General features: G+C 47.5%; 3 protein-coding genes across 3 annotated transcripts; 1 reads left to right on the top strand and 2 right to left on the bottom strand.

Moving 5' to 3' along the window:
- Nucleotides 1-1946: 1946 nt before the first annotated feature.
- Nucleotides 1947-2652, top strand: NEUTE1DRAFT_108242 (uncharacterized protein; the record flags this gene model as incomplete). Its single annotated transcript, XM_009850678.1, has 4 exons — nucleotides 1947-1990; nucleotides 2096-2106; nucleotides 2182-2336; nucleotides 2419-2652. The coding sequence occupies 4 exons, from the start codon at nucleotides 1947-1949 to the stop codon at nucleotides 2650-2652; spliced, it is 444 nt and encodes a 147-aa protein (XP_009848980.1).
- A 781-nt stretch (nucleotides 2653-3433) lies between these two features.
- NEUTE1DRAFT_135741 (uncharacterized protein) lies at nucleotides 3434-3805 on the bottom strand (the record flags this gene model as incomplete). The annotated part of the gene is made up of 1 exon (XM_009850677.1): nucleotides 3434-3805. One exon carries the CDS (start codon nucleotides 3803-3805, stop codon nucleotides 3434-3436), a length of 372 nt encoding a protein of 123 aa, XP_009848979.1.
- Nucleotides 3806-7542: 3737 nt separating this feature from the next.
- Nucleotides 7543-11879, bottom strand: NEUTE1DRAFT_120645 (uncharacterized protein; the record flags this gene model as incomplete). The annotated part of the gene is made up of 4 exons (XM_009850676.1): nucleotides 7543-9231; nucleotides 9349-9666; nucleotides 9863-11149; nucleotides 11226-11879. 4 exons carry the CDS (start codon nucleotides 11877-11879, stop codon nucleotides 7543-7545), a joined length of 3948 nt encoding a protein of 1315 aa, XP_009848978.1.
- Nucleotides 11880-12198: the final 319 nt, after the last annotated feature.

The raw sequence follows: 12198 nt of genomic DNA, 5'->3' as shown, positions 1-12198 counted from the left end.
AGTAGTAAATATAATAATTAACACGCAATTCCCCTTCCTATTTATTAAAAATAAAATATTTCAATCCCTCTTATTATTAATAAACTGTAATATAATTAACAAATTACTATTAGAATTACATTATATACTAAGGGTTTAAATTAAGAATAAATATACGTATTATTTCAAATATTTTAAAACTCGTTTTACTAAATCCCACTTTCAAAAGCATATCTCTTTTAATTCTAAACCTCTCCCAATAGCCTTACCATCTTCTCGATCTTCTTTTATTATATTAAAACTACTAAAATACTTAAAAACAATTTTATAGATTTATTTAAAATATACAGCAATTATAGTAATAAGAATATTATTACTATTATTTTCCGCATTCTAAATACGTACGAAATCAAAATAGAGGAAGTTGGTTACTTCTAGTACAATAATATCGATTCTAACGATCACTATATTACCTATATTATTAAAGGATTATCCCCTATATTCTTATAGGGGGAGGTAGAGGGTAAACTACTTTATTATTACCTTAGATACTTTAGTTATATTTTAAATTTAGGAGTAAAGGCAGTAATAAAGCCTAAATAATTTATCCTCTCCAAAATTAATAATTTATTTACTTACTTATTTACTATATCAAAGGATACTATTATCCGGGAGTAGCACTAATAGGGACTAATTAGCAAACTTTATAATATTATATAATTCATCTGCCAAAGCCTCTAACGGCGCGCTAAATTTCAAAAGATTATTTAGTTTAGTTATTACTCTAATATCAATAATAACCTCCCTACCTCTTTAAATCTATATATAAATAAAGATGAGCACTCTCGAACTATTAATATAATTTTTAATAATATGATTCACTAGAATTTAAATTACCATATAATATAGTACGCTTAGAAATTAAAGAAGTATATTGACTATTATATTAATAAGACTATTAATTATCCTAATATTTTGAAGCGATTTCCTAAGGAAGATTAGTTAATAATAACAATTAAGGGATTCTTACCTCTATTATAAATATAATATATTATTTCAAGAATCTTAGTAAGAAGTTTAAAACTTATAGACTACTCTCTTCAATTATTATCCCTAATCTTTACTGCCTTATTAAAATACTTAAAGAGAAGCGTACTCAATTTAGTAGTAAACTCGCTTTTAATACCTTTGAGGGCCCTAATATCCTAAAATCTAATATTATAATCAATACTCAACCATAATGTCACACGCGTACTTCCACCTCCCAATTAAACCCTTTATTATTCTTTATAGTAATTCAAAATAATACGCCTCCTCTTATTAACTATGAAAACGATATAACTAATGAAGGTATAGAATATATCAGTCTAATACTTAATAGGGTTATTAAAAAGCTAGGAAAATATAAGGATTTAATAGAGGAGAACCCTACTTAATAAATTTGTACTAGCCTTTACCCTATTTACTAATTTAGATAAGTAGCGAAGTATTTTAATAATAAGGAGTATAAAAATATTATTAGCATATTTACAATTATATACAATATTAATTATATTAACTAACTAATCAATAACCCGCTAGCTAATACTAATAATTAATAAGCAAGGCAGGCTAATAAGGACTAGTTTATCGACTACAATTTCTATAATACCCTCCTTTCAAAACTAAAGCAAGAGGATAAATTAGACTATTACATTAATGGCAAAATATATATGGTTAATAATCCTTTAGTATAATAGAGGGTAAATAAAAATATTTACCTCCGCTTATTATATATAACATTTAATCTCTACTCTATACCCTCAATAGTAAATAACTATAAACGCTCTTTTAATAGTACTGAATTAACTATTACGAACTAAAAATAGAATCTAGTAGCTAAATCTATTAACCTTATTAAGACTGTAAAGTTTTAACTATCTAGCAACCTTGATAGAAATAACTAATTATCGACGACAATAATAACGATGACGACGATAAGAAGGAGGGTAGAAATAAGGATAAAGATAAGGTAAAGGGAGAGAAGCTCTAGGGAGGTTATATATAAGAAGAGAATAAAAGCAGCGTTCAAAAGCACTCAAAATCACGATTTTACGACTTAATTAACTTAATCAAGTAAGCAAGTAAGTAAGTACGATTCTCTACTTGATCCACTCAATCAAGTTGAAATCCCCTACTTGACTTGACTTGACTTGTTTCCAGCGCTGATGGTGAACACGGTCGAAAATGACGCCATATGCGAGGAACAGTGGACCAGGGACTACAGGCACGCTGGTGCCTACATCGATCCTAATACTATGCAGCCCTTTGTGCCTTTTCTTCCATCAGACTGGTTTGAGGGACGGGAACACTGGGATGTAATTTACGTTTGGGACCCACGCTATAATGATCTTTACAACATGTAGACGGGTTTTTAGTCTAAACTAAGCAAATTCACAGACCGGGCTGTTGACGAGGCGAGGAGAAGGTGGTGGCGATTGTCGGTTGCTTCAAGATACCTACCTCCTCCACACACTAGAGGGTACCGACCATCAAGACGGGGGAGGTGATCCCGCTTTCAACGCTGCATTCAGTACTTGCGACCGCGGGCGGCTCGGCTACCCTTATACATACAGGCAAGAGATAGGATCATCCCAAGAGTCCTGTAAGGCTGTCCGGAAATACCTCTACTGAGGCATCACTCTGGACTCTGGAGGAGTTCCACAAATGAAACCTAGGTAGGTAGGTAACCTTCCGTCAGGCTCGCTCGACTGTAAGCCGTGGAACGTCGACGTCACATCCAATCCAATACCCGATTTCCTTCTGTGTCTCTGCGATGCTATCACTGTCCTTACCTAGGTAACACCAACCTACAAGCCGTGCATACCCGACCTTATCTCCAACCTTTACTTCTTCTTGTTCATGTCCTTGTCCTTTCAACCTTTTCAGCAGTCCAGTCAACAATCCTGTCCCCAGTGCACGCCGTCCTTCATCACATCGATGGCCACACATCAAATCCCCACACCTCTGCCGGCCATCACTCAACACCCCCTCTTCCCCCTTTACCTCCAAGCTTTGGTTAGCTCTCATGCCCCCCTCCCACCCATGCCCCCCTCATCTCAAACCCCCCTCCCCTCCCCTGCACTCCTTCCCGGCGTCAAAGTAGGTAGGTAGGTAAGTCCCGACGTCAAAGTAGGTAAGTCCCGACGTCAAAGTGTACCCGTAGGCATGAAGGTCGGCATAGCAAACCCCTCACACACCTCCCTCCACGTCGTGCTCGCCGTCGTCGCTAACACAGTAGCACTAACATGCTGATTCGGACATCCGACCGCCCACTCCTTGGTGACACTTACGTACATGCACCCATGGCAGTTGATGGGTTTGAGTAGCGTGGTGGTGGATGGGTAGGAAGTCAAGGTGCCGTCCCAGTTGGGTGGGGGGCATGGGCGGTTATTGTTGGTGCTGGTGGTGGCGGTTAGGGTAGTGGTACAGGGGCGGAGGGAGGAGGGGGAAAAATCTCGCTGGGTTGGAAGGAGCTGGGTTCGGAGCTGGGTTCGGAGCTGGAGGTTTGGGTTGGGGAGTCGAGGTGGATGTCGGTGGATTCGTAGGAGGGGTCGGTTCCAGGAGGATGGGAGGGGATGGTGGGTGGGGTTGGGATGATGCCCCTTGTGTTGTCGAGTGGTGATGTGGGAGCGGTGGAGGTGGTGGTTGTTGTCGTTTCGGAGGAGTCGGAGGAGTTGGAGGAGAGAGATTGGTGAGAAGAAGGGAGGTTGATGGCTGAGGAGAAGGCGGGAGACGTAAATATGGTGGAGAAGAGGAGGAGGAGGAGAAGACAAAGGGTCGGCATTTTGTTGAGGTTGGGGTTTGTGGTGGTTAATATCGTAAGTGTTGAAGGACTGTGGTGATCTTGGGTCAATCTCTGTTGTGTTTTTGACTGGATGGTTGTGGACTGACGGGAGTACAGAATCGATGTGTTTGACAAGAGCCGAATCATTCAAGTATTCCCTCGACGCCCAACGTCTAGTCCCAACTCAGCGGGACATGCAGTTTGAATCCAGCACAGTGACAATCGGCATCACTGGCACGAGCCTTGACGTTGCTCTAGTGGTCAAGTCTTCTCTCACATCTTCATACCTACCCATTGACAAAGGCATCTATCTCTGTCTGCTTTTCCCGTTCAATAATAGTGCGGCGGTATCTAAGATTGTGAAATATGTAAAGGACGGAAAGTAGGTGGGATGCCAGAAATTGTGTCAGAAGTACAGTCCGTTGTCGTACGGCCTCGTGTTGGTTGGGCAGACGTTCGGCGGTCGGTGATCCGGGTTTCTTGAAAGTCAAGCTTTCTTCCTTTATTCGACATTTATGTTGACATGTCTTTATGGTCATCAGAGTGCAACGTGAATGCAATTTTTGGAAACTGTTAAGTACCTACAAAGGGCCAGTTGACAGTGTCGTTACGTTCCGCATTCAACTTAAATGAACCTGGATCGAAACTTGTGTGATACCTGGTACCGAATGGATGATGTCTGAGGCAACATCCACAATATCAAAGGCGGAATAGAACATGGAACATCGAACAAGAAAAGGAAAGGAATGTGATGGTGTTCCAGTGTATTACAAGCCGGGTAAATGGGACGGGCTACGACGCTCGTGATTGGGTGATGAATACAAACTCACATACGGAAACATGGATGTAATGGCCACGAGGGCTGACCATAGCATGAGCCGTAGAATAATTGAAAGACTCTTCCAGGCCTTCATCGTTTTGCTTGTAAGTAGCTGGCCGCTATCATCAAACGTGGTCGTCGGTTTTTGCGGGCTTGAGTGTTCAGCCGCTTTCGTGGCTTCGGGCTTGCCGTTCATGTATTTCCATGCTTTGGCTTTTGGGACGGGCATGAGGTTTATGATCATCTCGATCGGTGACCCATGGAAACTTGCGTGACGAAAGCGAACACCCGTGAAGTCAACGACGGGTTCGTGAACAGATGTCTCCAGTCAAGCAAAGACTTCCTCCGCTTTGCTTTCCATATCACCCAATAATTCCATATAAACCCCGTCTTCTTGGCTCCGCTTTCAGCTCACATTGATAGACGTCCAAAAAGCTCTCAAGGCCGTCCATCCTCTGCCTACCAGTTCGACCCCCAAAGGACCCAACCACACTCTCGCCAAGTCTGGGGATCTCTGAAGTTCGGAATCACAAGTGCGGGTGGGTGGGTGTAACCCCAGGTCACCTAAAAATAGGCTGACCAGCCTTGGTACGGCATGGTATTGGAACTCTGGAAGGACACTAATGCGTGCACTACACTGCATATGTACGTGTAACTGCGTACAGCTACCTACCTTACATATGTACCTCAGTCCAAGAACATGGGAACTCTGGGATTTCCAGCTGGGAAAGCTTCAGGAATTTCACAAAGTTGGAAGTGAGAATTACAGACGGAAGGGATTGGGGAGCAAATGGGGAGATGGACCAGAGGGATCAAGGATGGATTATGTTACCCTTTTATCTGTTCAGAGTCCGGTCTGAATTAGGACCTGTACTGTAGAGGCAGTTTTCCAAGCCATTCATATTTCATTGAGTAGGTATCTATGTTTGGATATTTGCTAAACTAAACGCCATATCATTAACTGTCTAATCTCTCCGTTCTGTTCATGTCAAGGCGATTGGAGGTCGAATCAAGACATGTTAGATAGCTAGGAGAACTGGGAGGAGGACAGGGAATGAACGCAAAGGAAGCTTAGCGTACAGCGGCCGCTAACAAAAGCGACATTTGACACTTGCAGTACCCGTCGTTTTTCAATTCTTTGATCCTGAATATGATCAACAAACAAGCCGCACAATATTCAATAGGTTCAGTCTATCGACTGTAGCTTTGATAATCTGCCGACTTTGATGGTTACTCGTTGTAAGCCAAAGTGTCTTTCACCAACAAAGTAGATCCGATATCAGCCCGGACGCTCGCAGTGGAGTGGCCGCGCAATGGGAAGGCGGAACATTCCACTAACAATATCCCCTGACAGTTCTCAGCCGCATCAATTCCGCTAACATCGCGGAAACAGCGTTAGGAGACTAAATGAGATGCTTCGTAAGACTTCAATGTGCTGGTTTATATTAAAACTGTTCTCACATTGAAATCGACTTATCAGGCAGCTTCAAATGCAGAGGTCACGTCTCATATCGAAGAGGAATGGGGGAGACCTCACGCTATCGAATTGTCAGTGCATCGCTTATGTTGGCCCCGCTCCGGTGTCCGTGGCACCTCCCGACCTCCCGACCTTCCAACAATCCAACCTGCCGACCTCCCTCGACATCGACATCGGTCAACGTCCTGGTTCAACATCCAACAACAACATCCAACTCCAGTCGCCGACGACCAGAAATTTTGCTAGACAAACCATCTCCGCTTTGCAAAACTACCTACCCGACTTATCCAGCAACAGATCATGCCAGCACGGTCTTTGCTTGTCTCTGTCCTCGCCAACATCACAAGTTGCGACTTGCGCAGACACATCTCCGGTCGCCGATGCTCGATGTCCACGGCCACGATCACACAATATATCTACGCTAGGTAGTGTACCTTCCCAAGACGCGGAACACTTGGAAAACCGTCCTCGTTCTTTTGCAAGACCTCAAATATATCACATACGTACAAGTAGTACAAGGTTTCACATCATGACGTATCAGATTCGTAGGTACCTAGATTCACACAGAAACCTTTACATTCTCTACCTACCCTCTGCTCTAACACCAGCTCAATTAGGTCCCATATCGTTTCTTGACCACCTCGACAATCTTGAGATGGAATATCACATTGACTGATTTGACTGTAGTAACAGGTCGTGCAAACCCCCCCTTCTCCTCCCCTTCTTCCTCCTCCGTCTCTCCTTTTTTTCTTCTACTGAATTTTCTGACATTTCCATCATATATCCCCCTTTCTTCATCCTCTCCCGTTCATACCTAATCTTGCACCTTCATCGCTTTCCATTTTCGCTTCCTATTTTCAAATTCCTCGACTCCGTGAAAAGAATCAAAAACGCCATAGCAAAGTCCCGCAAAAATCCTCGTCCATGTGTTTTTTTTCTTGCATTTCGTTTCTTGTCCCTCCTCGCATACTCTACCGACACCTCACCAACCTACCTCCCTCCCTCAATAAGATCAACTCCAAACTCCAGACAAAGGGAACGACAAGAAACGTCCACTCCTTCCCCCCTTCTCCCCTTCACCCCTTCTCCCCCTTTCTCCCTTCCCCTCTTTCCCCCAGGTGCCAGTAAAAGTCTCTTGTGCAGGTTCACTACCAAAAGACATACAAACTTGTACAAGCGATTTTTACTACCACCTACCCCCTCCCCCTCCCCCTCCCATCACAACATCACAATCCTATAACCCCCCTCTCAGGATACCCCTCCACCTCCGCCAGGAACCAAATATCACACACCCTTCAATCCTCAACCCATCCTGCCCCTGCCCCTCCTCTTTTACACCCCCGCTACATCCACCGCCCCGTCCGACCTCCCGTTCTAGGAACAATCATCACACCCAATGATCTTCATCCCTCTCATTGTGCTTGCGCAGCTGCTCTCCTTTCATGTTTTTTTCCCTACCCCTGCCCCTGCTTCTTCTTCTCCTCCTCTTTCTTCTCTTTCTCCTCTTTCTTCCCTTTCATGTCCCCTTACTTCCCTTCCTCTTTCCTCCCTTCCTTCTCTTCCTACATCGTCCTCCGCTCTTTTGTTGTTGTCTTCCACGGTCGAAGTTAAGGTACCTCTAGTAGTGTCCACCAGCCTCCTCCTCCTCTCGCCCCGCCCGTACGGATTCATAGGCGAATCCTGGTCCGAGACATAGTAAAGATCGGGCGGCGCGATAAACTCCCAGTAGTCGTACTTGGCGTTCATGATCTCCGGCTTGGCTTCCTCGGGGGTGAGGTGGATTTCCAGAATGCCTGGGACGACGATGTCTTCGCGGTGGGGGTCGTTGTAGTCGGGTGGGACGGCGCGGTTTTTCTTTTGGGGGAATTGGGGTTTTGGGGCGTTGGGGTTGTTGGGGTTGGGATTGGGGGTGTTGTTGCGAAGGGTGGTGGGAGTCCCTGGAAGGTTACTGTTGTTTTCGGCGGCGGGGAGGGAGGAGGAAATGAGGGTAGTTCCGGGTAATTTGGTGTTGGCGCCGGCGCCGCCGGCGAGAGGAGCAGCAGCAGCAATGAGGGTGAGAGTGGGAGTGGGAGTGGGAGTTGTTGGGCTGGGAGAGAAAGAGGGGGTGGCAGGAGTGGGAGTGGCGGAGAGGATAGAGGCAGCGGAGGCGGCAGAGGCAGACGCAGCAGAGGCGGCGCTCGTGGTCTTCAAATGGGGATGAGGAGTCCACCACTTGGGCGAGGCCTTGACTGTCAATGAAGCCGTGGCTGTGACGGAGCTGCCGTTCGCAGACGTCTTGGAGACGACAATCTCCAGACCACACTTCATCCCCTTCTTTTTCTTCTTCTCGTCACAACCCACCACTGTCGCCGTGTCCGTCGTGTCAGTCTCCTTCACCATCCTCTTCTCCCTACCTTTCAGCCCCTTTCGATGATGATGATCAATCCCACCGCCCCCAATCCGTCCCCGGATTAAATGATTCCACCATTCCTTGACCTTTTGATTCGGATAATGCAAAGAAATCAAAGCCTTGTAGTCACCACCGCGGTGGTGATGAACCTCCTCCACTTCCTCAGGTGACTCCGACGACGACAAGCGATGAGATTGATCCTCGGACTCCTCTTCCTCATCCAAAGACCCGTCGCCGGCGGCGTTGGAGCCTTCAGTGGTGTCTTCTTCAGTGGTGGTGCTCAGACCGCCCGTCTCAACAACACCCGAGCGAGGGAGTTTCATGAGTGCGTTGCTGCCATACTCAACCTCGTCATCGCCGTTGTTGTTTGCCCACGAGTCAAGATGATGATGAGTGACGCCTACGACAGGTGCAGCAGGTCGCGAGGAGCGGCGCGCGTGGAAACTTCCATGTCCATGTCCCTGGTGGCCCTTTCCTTTACCTTTACTCTTGATGTTACCAGTAGTAGTAGGAGCAGCAGTGGCTTTAATGGTGCTACTGTCTTCCTCCTCCTCCTCCTCCTCCCGCTCCTCGCTCTTTTCATATCGCCAGTACTCAAGACGGCCAGCACCGCGCTGCTGCGACTGCGACAAAGCCGCAGTGGAAGAAATGGCAGTGCCAGTGCCAGAGGCAGAAGGAGCAGAGGCAGCAGAGGCCGACGAAGCGGCGGCGGCGGCGTGTCGAGGTGTGTGCTTGTTGTTCTTGTGAATCACCATCTCAGCAGCATGCTTACTTGCAGAAGAAGAAGAAGAAGACGACTCAGCAGGGGCAGCACCAGCACCACCATACAACTGATGACCACCACCAGCAGCTACTACTGTACCAGCGTGAGTAACAGCAGACGCCGTCGCCGCCGTCACCGCTGGGCGACGAGTAGCTGCAGCTGCAGTAGCTGCAGAATAACGGCCCGGACCTCCGAGAGTGTGGATGCCACCACCACTACTTCGTGGTGTATTTCCCACCACCCACTCGCCGCCACCGCCGCCTGCGCCTGCGCGGCTACTGCTGGTGCTACTTTTCCCTTGTGGTGGTAGGGGTGTGAGTGTAGGCCAGCCGTGGTACTGCTGGTCGCGATCACGACGGCGAACAAAGTTGTTGTTATTGTTGTTGTTGTTGCTGTAAGGGGGATAGTAGGTCTGTTTGTTTGTTGCATGACTTGTTAGTAACCTCTTCTTCTTCTTCCCCAATTAAAAGGGAACGCAAATGCATGGAAAAGAAAGGGCCAAAAAAAAAAAAAAAAAAAAAAAAAAAGGTGAAGGAAGAAAGGGGAAGAGGAAGAAGCAGAAACAAAAGGAGAGAAGGGCAAGGGGAAAACGAAGAGAAAGAACTCACCCCCCTCCCATCCGCAAGAGGTACACCTTGGCCCCCCTTCTGCATCATCTTCGAGTTATCTGCGTGCAATCCTCCCTTCGCTGCTTGTGCTCCTGTCCCATACTTCTCCCCTACCCCTCCCAAATTACCCGCAACAACAGAACTCTTCTTGGAGGTAGTAGACTCCCTATTGGCAGCAGTAGGAGTAGACTCCGCCCCCGCCGCCGCCCCATCCTTGGTACTCACAGTTACAGGTATCGGGATCCTCGGTTTAGTCCAGGACTCACCACCCCTCTTGACAAGCTGATCACGTGCATCCATAGAGGTAGTCTGTCCAAACCGTAGCGCTGCTGCATCCTCCATGGCTTGTGACTTTTTCTGCTGCTGCTGCTGCTGCTGCTGCTGCTGCTGCTGTTGCTGCTCCGGTGACGATGACGATGACTCGGGCTTTGCTGTTGCTGTTGCTGCCGGTGTCAAGGAAGGAGGAACAACAAGCAAATGATCATGCCATGTAGTTAACAGCCCCAGCCTTCCACCGTCCATGGAAACATCGTCCACCGCAGCAGCAGTAGAGGTAGAGGGATGCAAAGCGGAGATTGGCACCGGAATCTTTGGGTGGATGGTTCTTCTGACCCTGGTCTTGGTAACTTCCACCATTTCTTCACGCGGCTCGCTGGCCTCTTCTTCTTCTTCTTTCTTTTTCTTAAGGTCGCTATCGAGACCGTGATGCTGCTGGTGGTGATCGGACTCGGACTCGGACGGACCTCCACCAGTAGGGGAAGCAGCAGCAGTGGGAGTCAAAGTCAGCCAACCACCCGATCCAAGCTGGAACAATTTATCTTGTTGCTTCAACTTTGTTGGTTCCATGTCATCAGCTGCTGGCTGCTCAGGGGCAGCACGACGATGATTACGACGACGCAAACGAGCAACACCACCCGCTTGAAGACTTTTTCTTCTCAGGGCTGCTGCTGCTGATCCGCCATCGTTAGAAGAGGAAGTTGTGGTATCCCCATCCTGGTGAACAACCTCAAACCCACTGGCTGCCTGCATCCAATCTGCCGGCTTGTAACTGACTAGTTCCTCGGCACTGATTCCCTTGGGGACTGCGGTGCCCGTCAACTGCGGGACTACATGTCTGTTGGAGACATGGTAGGTTTTGTCTGTCTGAGTGGGGGTCATGCCGCGCGCGTTCAGTTTGTTATCGTTGTTGTTTTTATCGTCTGCTGCTGCTGATTTGAGAGAACGAAGTTCCATTGGAAGAACTTGTACGGTGCTACTATTTTGGTCCATGTCGAATTGGGGTTGTGCCTTTGTCATGTTAGTATCTCCTTCCCATTTCATTATTATCAGGTGGTAGAGGTAGGTAAGGGGATGTGTAACTCACCTCACTCGAACCATGTGCACCATGTGCACCCCTCATCTTGGCCTCCTCGATCCCCCCCTTCCCTTTCCCTACCACCTCCTTCCACCCCGGAATCACCACATACGCAATGAGGAGGTATCCAAATACCAGGAGGAGAAGAAAGCCGAAGAGGGCGGTGGCCAAGTTCTGCCGAGAGAAAGAAGATGACTGGGGAGCAGGACGATGCTCGGGCTCGGCGGGGTGGGTATTACCACTACCACTACCACTAGCAGCAGTAGAGGTAGCTGCTGCCGCTGATGCAGGAGGAGGAGAAGAAGAAGTAGAAGGAGAAGAAGGAGAAGAATTGGTTGAGGGAGGGGGACTAGTCAGGGGAGGGGGAGGAGGAGAAGAAGAAGGAGAACTGCTACTCGAAGGAGCAGGAGAGGGAGAGGAAGAAGAATTGGTCTGAGGGGGTGGGGGATACGGGCTGTAACTTGGCGGCGGGTCCAAACTGTCGTCGTGCTTTTTCATGTTGTTATGCTCGAGGTTGTTCATGTCAATGTCGTTGGAGTTCAGGTCGGAGGAGGACACGGAGGAGGACATGGAGGAGGAAATGGAGGAGGCAGACGAGCTGGAGCCGGAAGGGGTGTAGATGCGATGCAATTCATGCATCTCCTCGGGTGGGGGGTCCATCATCCCCGCCGATACCTTCTTGAGAATGGTCGTTGATGGGCTTGTTGGTGTGCAATGAATGTGTACTTGGTTGCTTGGTTCAGTGATGGATGGATGGATGGATAGATGGAGAGTGTGGAAGAAAGAAAAATGAAAAAGTGGGTTGGGTTGCACTCTTATAAGTGTGCTTCGAGAGAGGGAGAGAGGGGGGAAAAGAAAGCCAAAGGGAGGACGGACAGCAGAGGGGAGAAGGGTGGCCTTTTGTACCGTATTTTGTGCCCGTTGCTACCACCAACTTGGACACCTATGCCACGGATTTCCTTAGGGGGGGGGGGGGGGGGGG

The sequence above is a fragment of the Neurospora tetrasperma genome (genome assembly GCF_000213175.1).
Source record: "Neurospora tetrasperma FGSC 2508 unplaced genomic scaffold NEUTE1scaffold_2, whole genome shotgun sequence".
Classification (NCBI taxonomy): Eukaryota; Fungi; Ascomycota; class Sordariomycetes; order Sordariales; family Sordariaceae; genus Neurospora; species Neurospora tetrasperma.
This window is presented reverse-complemented; position numbering and strand designations above follow the sequence as displayed.